We start from the raw sequence: 10,754 nt of genomic DNA on the forward strand, positions 1-10,754 counted from the left end.
TGAAATTTTTCCTCGATAATTTACTTTACCAATAAACTTCTTCTAGATTCGGATGTTTATACTACATGACAGAAGCCATGGGCGTAAGATTGTGATCTTAATCAGTAGGGTCAGATTGGTACTGATTTTTTTATGACACCTGCACATATCACTTCTGGATCCTCTTCCACACAAAAACACCCTCACCACCACACTCACAAGAAGTTCCAGTAGTAGCACGTAAGCTCATAGTTTCTCCAAAGTGAACATTCTTTGAAAAGGCTTGTGCTGATGATTAGTTGATTTTCTCACTACTGCACTGATGGAGTGCCTCACATGTACTGATGCATGGACATGCACGTGATGTTATTGATTAGTAAATTGAAAGCCTGTGTGTTGTTTCAGGGCAGGGATCTGTTTGCATTAAAGCCAGATATTTGTCTTACAAACACAGAAAGATTGGATCTGACAAAGAAAATGGGGATCAAGCAATCAGGCTTGTAATATAAATACAACCTAGATGCTGCCTATTTAGGATTTTACATTACATTCTATCCAGAAGGCCAGCCTTCTTCAGTCCTATCACTGCTCCACTGCAGGCCTGCTTCATTAAATTCTCTCTTCCCTATTGATTTCTTTCCTGCCCAGAAAATGCACACTGGTATTTTAGTTGGCTTGTGATCTGAAGAAGTGGATATTGCATGACAAAGATTTAATGCCCTGAGGGGTGCATGGTGCTTTATTTAGAATAGCCTTCTTGATCTAACTTATGAAGCCTTCTTTAAAAAAAATGCTGGCTCTAAAATGCCAGCCAGATATCTAAATTTCACCCAGGGGTATATGCTGTGTGTGCTTTATGGGCAGTTTTTTTTTATTATACCTCTAAAGACTAGGCATAATTGTTCAGGGAGTTGATGAAAATTTGAAAACGAACATGAAAATTTAAAAGCGATATGTATCCAAGTCATTGCTTTATACATTTATAGAGTTTAGACACTCGCAGAAGTCTGAGGTGGAATGGAGAAGTCACAATTGTCATTCTTTTGTAAATGCATGAAAAGCAGCACTTCTGTTGGTTATGACAGATAACTTTGAATCTATTATTTAGCCATAGTGATCAAGACTAGTGAATTATCCTCTGGCAATGATCAAAGTGGACAAATGACATTTCAAGAATTTCACCCATATCTATGCTAACCCTAGCTCACTACCCCACTGCTTTAATCCAGTTATCCAGAAGGCTACTAAAATACCTGAACACAGCCTGAGCCAGTGTATGTTTAATGCCAGGGGAAGAGATGGTCCATGGAGAGCAAGTGAGAAAAATGAGCTGTGAACAAGAAGTTTGTCCTTCTGGCATAGTTGCAGTCTACTGATGGAGTGTTTTGATTCATACTGCCCTCTTCTGGTTGAGGCACACACAGCTTGGCAGAGTTATCTAAAATCACAGAATGCTTTCTGTTTTCTGGAACATCAAACTGGGCAGAAATCCTTCTACAACATTCAGGTAAATTAAATGTTTTCTCACCCTCAAATCCGCTACTGTGTTAAATGAGCTGGAAATCTGCCGTGCTGGAATGTGGGTCGAAACGCAGCTGGAATTGATACGAAATTCCATCCAGCTGCATTCCAGCAGGTTCAGAGATTGGCAGACTCTCCAAGCACTCACCTGGTGCCAGCATGCACCTCTCCATGCCTTCCTTCAGAGGCTCAGAGACAATGGTTTGTTTCTCAGCTAGTTCCATTGCTGCTCGCTGTGGTATTCATGACCACTGGCATTTGTGAGTAACTAAAAGAATCAGGAACTGATAAGTAAGATTCCTGAACGCAAGCTGGCATTGTTCTGGCTTGACGCCGGTAGCATGATTTTTTTTTTCTTCCAGAAAATCTTTGTGTCCATTGTGTCCTGTCTCCATTCCTGGCATGCCTAGGTCTGAGCTATGAGCAGGAAGGTAGGAAAATCTCAAGGTTGATGTGATATGATATGTCAGGAGCAAGGAAAGGCAAGGCGTTCAGCATTCAGTATGATTAAACCACACAGCTGGTCAGGTGCAATGACAGGAGAAAGTGAGTACAAAGTGAGTGAAAAGAATGTAGTGTTTGTGAGTGTAAAAAAAAATTAAAACATTTGATGTGACCACTGCTTGCCTTTCAAACAGGCATCTATTCTCTTAAGTGTTGTCCAGTTTCATAAGTTGTTACAAGCATCTAGGGGATGCTTTCTTTAGCAGCATGTAAAAATATCTGGGTATCATACATTTTTTTTTGAAAAATAAATGTTTGGAAATCGAATAACCTACTTTTTTGACAATAGCTAATAGCTCATGGTAGTAGACTTGCTACAGACATTTGTCTGTTCTGCTTCTGTTGGATGCTCAAACAGCACACTATAGACCATTCTGTTGTTAGACTTCATAACTTGGTGTATTACAGTAGTTGAAACCACCATCGAATGTCACTGTGTATATAAAAGTTATAAAAGTTAAAAGTTTGTCTACAGTTCTGTTTCAATGGCCCTAAATGAAACATTGAATAAATAGTTCATTGCACATTTGTCAAGGCCATGACAGTGCTGCTCTGTCTTATCCACAGGTCTTGGCCCTGTGCCCATTTCATTAACAGCCACTGTGTTTCAGATGACTGAGATAGGAAAGTAGCAGGATGTTCCTGAAACTAAAATGGGAGAGAGAAAAAAAAGCGAGTGTGTGATGGAGGGTGGTTTTGAGGTAACACACTGATTGCTATGACAACAGGAAGGGAGTTTATTGTCTCTGTGGTGATCTCTGTTATTGTTGGTCACAAGGGTCTGGTCTGGTAGCCTGGTCTAAAAGTGTGTGTGTTTGTGTGTATGTGTGGGTATGTGTCATATAATTATGGGTGTATCCAGCATGACCCTGTCTGAGGCCACTTCGCCTGTGACCTTGTCAGCTTGGTTTAATACATGTTCCACATCACTGTGATTATCCCCTGCAGTGCTGAACTATTTCAATCCGTTCACACTGTTACCTCCTCTGTCTCACTGGACTAACATCACAGCTCACAGTCACCGTACCTCAAACACCAGACCAGCCGATGGATTAAAGCCACATAAAATCTAACTACAAAAGGATTACCCACTCAGTTTTTCCCACTGTTGACATTAAAAGAGGTGTGCAAGAGCCCTGACTCCTTGTTTCCACTAGAGGTTTATAGTAAAAAGAAGACTTAATGGCTTCCTAAGTAATTGTGGAGTGAGTCATACCACTTACAGACAACAGTCGAGTCGATTTGCCAAGCAGGTGGCGGAAAGAAGCAAAGTGAGAGAGGTCAGGTGAAGTAAATAGTAAGAGTGCATGTGTCACCAGGTGTATTAATTACTGAGAGTTACATAACAAAACCCCCCCACACACAGAGCGAGACACATGAGATGACCAGGATGAGCTGGAGTTGCACTCCAAAGCTTACACAGCAAACATACAGTACATCTCTATCATTCCAACTTCCAAATAAGTCTGTGTTATTGTAAAACTCCAAGAAAGACAGAAAGAAAGAGAACAGGATATGCTTTTTATACTTAAAAGGAACAATTATTTTCTCTTTATCTTTCAGCCTCTTTTTTTTTTTTTTTTTAGCTTTTTTTCACCTATTTTTATTGGAAGGACCTGATTCACATTACTCCTTCTCATAACTATATCCATTTCCTTTTATTTTTTTCTGTAGTTACTGAAAATGTATTTAGTAGGTACTGAATAATAGGCTTTAAGATGAATGACGGGATAATAAGTCCGAAATTGTGGTCTTTCAGCAGTCCTGGGATTTGATGGCACCTAGCTCAAAACCTTAGGCCTTTAATGTATGTTATCCACACTTATGGACAGTCAGTGTACACTGACTTTTAGGCAAATATAAGATGTAAATCACCTCCAAATCACCTCACTGCAAAAAAATAAACGACAGCAAGTGAAAATAACTTGAATATAGTCAGATTTATCTAGTATTCCTCATTATAAGATTACAACAAACCAAATATAAGATTATTAAACCTATTACTAGACATTTTTTACTCACTTCAAAATTCACTCACTTCAAAAATTTATTGGCAGATAATTTTGCTTCTTTATAGAAATAAATACTTAAAATTAGCAAAAATTAAAAAATGCCGATAGAACAAGACTATTTCAAGCTTGAAATTAGTAAAAAAAAAAAAAGGTTTTAGTAATCATATATTTGGTTTGTTGTAACCTTTTAATGGGAAATACTAGACACATTTGACTCAATTCAAGGTATTTTCCCTTGCTTAGATGTCATTTCTTGCAGTGTTGAGAGCATTACGGTAATTTAACATAAATCACTTTTATCTCTATTGCTCTCTAGAGTGTGTTCAATTCTCAGATTGTCTACACAAAATCCCAAATTAATTACAAAAGACTATCAACTTTAAATTTTTTAGGCCTGATTATTAACAATTTCTGTCTGTAAACACACTAAAGGTATAAAGTCTTATCGTTTTTTACTCATGGTATTCCTATACATTACTATACATTCTTAGACAATCCACTTACTTTTTAATATAAGCCAACACATCCCCTTACAGACTTTGGGGGAATGACGATATGATTATATTTATTCCATATATTTAAAATATATAATATGTTATTCTGCTCATACAGTACATCCAAAAGTGTCCTTCAGTGCTTAAACACTAGGCCTAAATAGCATAATAAATAAATGTTAACACTCTTTCCACATGCTCTCTACAACAAGTTTAACATTGTATCAAACAGAAACACATTATATTCTTGGAGTTCTCTGAGTTCTCCGAGTCTTTCATCTCCTGTATGCAGTTACATATTTGTTTTCGGTGACGTATTGTGAGCATCTATATCACTGTCACTAGACATCATTAAACATTCAGCTGTGTGTTTTTCCAGTGTAATTATCAAGCGGTCACATTTCACCCCTCCTCCACTTCCATTTGAGCACAGATCTCCTCCCTGTGGTGACGTTCCCATAACTGATAACAAACAGATATTGCATTTGCTTGTAACAAAAGCCATTATCACCTTTCCGGTTGGCTCCATTTGACATTTCCAATACACTGATGACGCCTACAGCTTATCATCATTCCTACTTGGTTGAAGAAAAAAACGATGTCATCAGTACATTCCACATCTTGATCTACAATCCCTACAACAACCAGTATGTATATCCAAATGATCTGTGTTTACGGGTGTGGGTGTAACATGTCCTAACCTGGACAGAGACTGAGGGAATCCCACACACAGTGATCTCACCCCTTAAAAAGCCTCTGGACTGGATAGAGCCCCTTGAGGCGAGGAAAGGGGTGGATGGAGACCAAGCACAATGAAACAAGGCTGATGCAATGGTTTAGCACTGCATTATCAAGCCCACAGCCCATAGCTGTGCTTGCATTTGCCTGAATCAGGACAGAGCGGTGGACTCTCAGGATAGAGAGATGACCAACAAAGCAGGTCTGCTTACACTGTGTATCATACTGTGTATCAAAATAAGTATCATACTGTACTCTTAAAGGTACAACAGTTGTCATTAAGTCCAATTTGTACCTTAATGCTCTATTGTTAATCATCTTCTATAGCCCTGTATAGAAGGGATTAGCTTCATTGGGCCGTAATAACTTTTTTACACATCTCTTCCATGTTAAAACTCTTGTGTCCAGACAACAATTAATTTAATGCAGAATTTTTAATGTTGGATGATTAAGGAACTTACTCCCTGATACAAATGCTCATTCTTTTATTTCTATAAAATGAAATGCTGCATGATTTTGTTTTTCTTTCTCTTGGTAATGGGCTCTAACTGTAAGTAGTTTGGAGACAGATTTATACAATAGGAACAAGTTGATAGCCTATAGATTGTCTATTAAACATCAACAACCATAAACCTGACTATCAAGACAAGGCAGAAGAAAAAGGGATAAGTTGATAATCTACTAAACATCATCAACCAGATCCTGCCTCAAACACTTCCATCAGTTGGTAAACAAATGCTCTCTGCTTAGACACTGAGGTCAATGCTGTGACTTTTATTTAGCAATTTCCTTTCCTTATCTTACCAGTGTAAGCTTGTCGAGTGTATTAGCAACCTAAACCATATTAGACCTCACACCAGGGTTCAAAGAACATAGTAATGTGCAGTGGGGTAAACAATATAGCATAATAAGCAGTAATGAATAGTTGAATTGGCTAACTGTATGCGTGTGTAATTCTACCTCCCTGTAATTCTGCAGTTCAGGAGTTGTAATGTCTGTGAGAACAGAGAGGAAAAAAAGAAAGAGACAGAAAGAGAAAGAGAGAGTGTGCTCTAATTAAAAAAAAAAGCATTTAATATGGACTTCACTCTCTCATCTCTTTGGATCAATACAGCATTGTGTCTTTAATCTCCCTCCTCTCTCACATAGCCCTGTCGACATTTTGGCTCACACTGCCTGCTCTCTACTGCATGCCTGGATCAAAGTTTTCATCCTGAATAGAAGATCGGGATCCAGTATAAGAAGTTAACTCAAAAACCTAATGCCTCCAATATGATCTTACACTCATGGAGAGCATCCAGGTAAACCTTCAAGCCTTCTTCGTCCATTCCATGGACAGTGCTTTATTATTATTTGAATAGCTCAGTAATTTTATAATGTATGTCTTTTTCAAACATCTAGACTGTATATTTCACCCCACAGGACAAAACAATCTTGAGCCATCTTTGTGAATAGTTTTCTACTGTTCTGGTTAGTCCACCAAGCTCACCAAGCAGGTTTTTAAGAATGACTCTCAAAGACGAGCTCTGAGGTCCCCATATTGTGTCATCACTGGCTGAAATACGGGCTTTGCGCACTTCGAATCAACAATGCTCCTTAAAGGGACATAACAACATTCTGAAACAAGACTAAACCAAATGAGCAACCAGATCACAAACAAACCACATATCTTCATATGCGTATAATATTTTTCTCAAAAGTCACAAAAATGTCTCAGGCATTGCCATACTGTACCAGGGCCTGAGAAGACAAATTAAACCACTATGAAGATTACACATCAAAACCATCTGAAATGTGACTTACCTTTGGAAACATCATGATTGTCAGCAGCCTGTCTGAATGTAGTACACTCTCCAGTCCAACCACCCAACCTCCCTGACCGACTTTGACCATTACTGACAATTCTCTTTGGTTTACTGCCTTTAAACCAGCTGAAAGTCCGACTCAGAGATGAGCCACGCTTCTTCCTGCTCTTGCTTATTTTATTCTGCAGAGCCAGCATCTCCGTGATGTCCTTGGGCACCAGGTCCCCTGTGGAGCTGCTCCTGGACATCCTCACCTGTCGCTTACTCCAATCCTGTCACCTGTTATAGCAGTTGCATTGGTGGAAAAAAAAGAAAAATGGTCTATTTTTAATCATCTGTAAACATCTGTAAAAGTATAGTCAGTGATATTGATAGACGGAAGCTATTCAAAACACAACTATCCCTTCACATGCACACGCTACACCTGCTGCCCAGGCTAAAATGCCTGAGTGCAAGGATTTTTCTTCATCTTTATGGATAACAGATTAACAGAACAGTCAAGACAAACATTGGGAAGGAGTGGTAAGGGACCAAAAATTCAGGAATGCTGTCCATCCTGACTTGTGGCTAGCTTGTTCAAGCAATAACCACAAATCCAAAGGTTAGTGCTCTGTGTCATGTCTGTATTACGCCACAGAAAGAAGAACATGTGAGAGAGACTGAGGGACAGGCATTTTGTCCATGGCTCACATGCAGTTCAGTTCAGCTGATTGTGAGTCCTTGTTTAGCCAGTATTTCCAGTATGTGCAAAATGTAGCCTCAGCAATATTGTCATCCTAAAGAAAAATGCCTTCTCATTAAGCCTCCTAATTTCATTTATGTCATGAAAACTGGAAAAACAGAGGAAAGAGAACAAAATGGGAGAAAGGAAGGGACAAAAAAATGCAGGAAAAAAAAAACTCCCCTCCCTGTCAGAGGTATGTAGTAGAGAACTCCTAGCTTTGCCACAAGCACGTTGTTTTTTGCAGGATAGTGCCTGTGGCAAAAATCTCTCAGAGCAGAGTGATGCAGCTTTTACACAGTGTAACAGCTCGACCTCTGCAATATCCAATTGTGTGCATCAGACAAGCAGAAAATGAGAGCTGCTCAAATGAGAAACACACTCCTGAACACACCCCCGGTACAAAACAATCATCCCCAAACCCACCCGTAAACACTAAAACTTATGTTCACAAGCTTAAATACAGCCACAGTGATATATTACAGACTCTATATATTATATACTAAGGATCTTTTCTACTCTAACATAAATATTTCACATTTACATGCTGGTGGACATGAATACATACATACTACATACATACAAGAACACTCCTGAGGGGATCTTCCCTTCTTTTCTTGTCTGCCTTGTTCTCTCCGTCTCGTCGGAGCTTTGCTGTGCTGTTTATTCAGCTCTTTCGGGGTGACTGAAGCTCCATGCTGGTCAGTCCTCCCCCTTCTGTCTGCTCCAGCTCCAGGACTGCACTGGCCTCTATTCAACTCCGCAAAGAGGAACTGCAAACTCACACGTGTATTCCAGCCAGTGCTGTTTCACAATGACAGACTGCCTCCCTCTCTCACACTCTCCCTCCTCTCTCTCTCTGTCTTTCTCTCATACCCACACACACCCCTCTCCGCCTTGCTCGTCGCTCTCAGACAGAGCTTTTCTGTTGTTCCCCTTGTTTTCTGGCAGTCTCATGTCTTGTTTTTCTTCACTATTCCTTTCCAGGGCTTGCTCAGGTTTCTCAGGTAGTTGCCTGTCGTACCATCAGGTGACATCTGGTTAGCATCTGTTTATAATTAACTTTACGTAGCATTTCTGTTTTAGCAACAGAAATCTGGATGAAGGAATGATGGGAAAACCAAGAGGATTATACATTGCTCATTGAGCAGGAAAAATACATACTCATACTTTCTGTGAATGACAGGCAGATTTCAACAGGTGAAATATGAGCTGCCACTTTTCACTTCACGTGACAAACTAAGACCTAACAACCTACTTATCTCACAGTCACGCACAGACCCAAGGAGCAGACAAAATCAGAAAGTATCTCCTTCCCTTATAATCACACATGTGTTTATACTTATTAACTTCTATAAATGGATATAAAGCATTGTGTGTGTGTTTGCTTTGGACATTAATTCTTTCATTTTCAATTATGAAAATACCTCAAAAGAAAATTTGCTTGAACTCTTACTGCATCGTTGCATGAATTGGCTATTTTCTGCTGTTTCACAGTGGAGTGAAGCTATAAAGCAGAAACTAAGAATAACGCAGGCGAATGATGGCACACCACATGGGAGTCAGTGATGGGGAAATGGAGCAGGGCTCATCTGGTTTCAATAGGGTTATGATGGTGTAGAGCTGAGCTTGCCACTACTATCTGAGAAGGCCAAAAGCACTATGTTGGCTCTCCCATTGTGTACCTGCTCATACTATAAGTGTTGTGGGGTTTATGTAGTACAGAGCAGTGCAGTTCGTAAACCTGTTCACAAGAACCTTTTGGTATCTGTCAAAAGCACATTCTTATGTGTTGCTAGCTTTTAAAGATAGAAAAACAGCAATATAGGTAAGCTTTTATTTTATAGCATCCATATCAGATTATTTGCTATTAATAAATTTCTTAAAGTGGTCTATTTTGAATATTTGTGGAACCAAGCATAATAGCACCACCAATGGTTGTAAGAAAAATATATTGCATTCTATGCAAAATTTCAATTCGGACATTAACCCAGTCCTTTCTTTATTCTAATTACAGCCTGAGTTAGTACACGTCTACTTTTGTGTTTTGTTTGTTCTACTTCTCTATTGTACTTTTTCCTACATTGTGTTTTGAATACAACCTCAAGCTGCTTCTTGGGCTTGGGCTAAATGTGCCATTGCATCTGGTCTGTTACTTTTCTCTGTCTTCAAAATTAAAACTAAATATAATGATATAATGAGGATGAAAACTTTCTGTTACCAAGAATGCCACACTACATTCATGTTGATATTAAAAATGAGTCTATTAATAGATCCTTCCATACTGCTATGTAATTTTCACCAAAATATAGATGCTCTCCACTCAAATCATACAAGCTTCACAAGAGCCATCATTTTTGAAAATAAAGCCAAAAATTGTAACATAATTTGTGGTTTATATTAACATTGAAATGTTTTACCATTATATTAAAGTTGCAAGTTTCTACTATTGGAACCAACAGTTCTAAAATGAAAAAAAAAAACTACCTTTGCATAATGCTTGATTTGTTTTGTTGGATTCTTCAGATATATTCAGCTATATTAGGTTAAAATATTTGCTCTCATCCTAAGCACTTGTAATCAACTTACTGTGATTTAACTGTCCTCTGTACATTCCTTCTGCACTGATGATGTATAGCAGCTATAATTTTAGCCATTACAGCTGAATGACTGCATCCCTCTAATGCTGGGTGCTAACCTGATATTTCTTCTCTGAACATAACTATGTTGGAGGTGTTAGTTAATGTATTTTATTTCATGTGAGTCAGTGGAAATTTAACTGGGTTTAAAGCTAAACACAGATAAGATAGATACATGGACTGGTATCTAGGAAGAGCCAAAATGCACTGTAAACAGTGGAGGAGCTTTTTTTTTTTTTGTGATGCTTGTTTGACTTTTCCAAGCACAGATGGAGCTCTTCTGCTCCTGGCCCCTGCCTGTACTGGACTGGACCAGACTGGGTTGAGTAAATCAGTGCTTT

At 38.8% G+C, this 10,754-nt stretch overlaps 1 protein-coding gene across 4 annotated transcripts in view; it reads right to left on the reverse strand.

The window, feature by feature from the left end:
- kiaa1522 (KIAA1522 ortholog) overlaps nucleotides 1-8,620 on the reverse strand; it is a 36,294-nt gene extending 27,674 nt beyond the window's left edge. The window contains exons 1-2 of one of the 4 annotated variants that reach the window (XM_026930009.3): nucleotides 8,358-8,620; nucleotides 7,052-7,332 (exon numbers count right to left, since the gene is read on the reverse strand). In XM_026930009.3, the coding sequence (XP_026785810.2) occupies nucleotides 7,052-7,301 (250 nt within the window). In that variant the 5' untranslated portion in view covers nucleotides 7,302-7,332; nucleotides 8,358-8,620. Of the gene's footprint in view, nucleotides 1-7,051; nucleotides 7,333-8,342 lie in introns of all 4 variants that reach the window. The other 3 variants (XM_026930006.3, XM_026930007.3, XM_026930008.3) reach the window with 3 other exon arrangements.
- Nucleotides 8,621-10,754: the final 2,134 nt, after the last annotated feature.

This window comes from Pangasianodon hypophthalmus, chromosome 23 (assembly GCF_027358585.1).
Source record: "Pangasianodon hypophthalmus isolate fPanHyp1 chromosome 23, fPanHyp1.pri, whole genome shotgun sequence".
NCBI lineage: Eukaryota > Metazoa > Chordata > Actinopteri > Siluriformes > Pangasiidae > Pangasianodon > Pangasianodon hypophthalmus.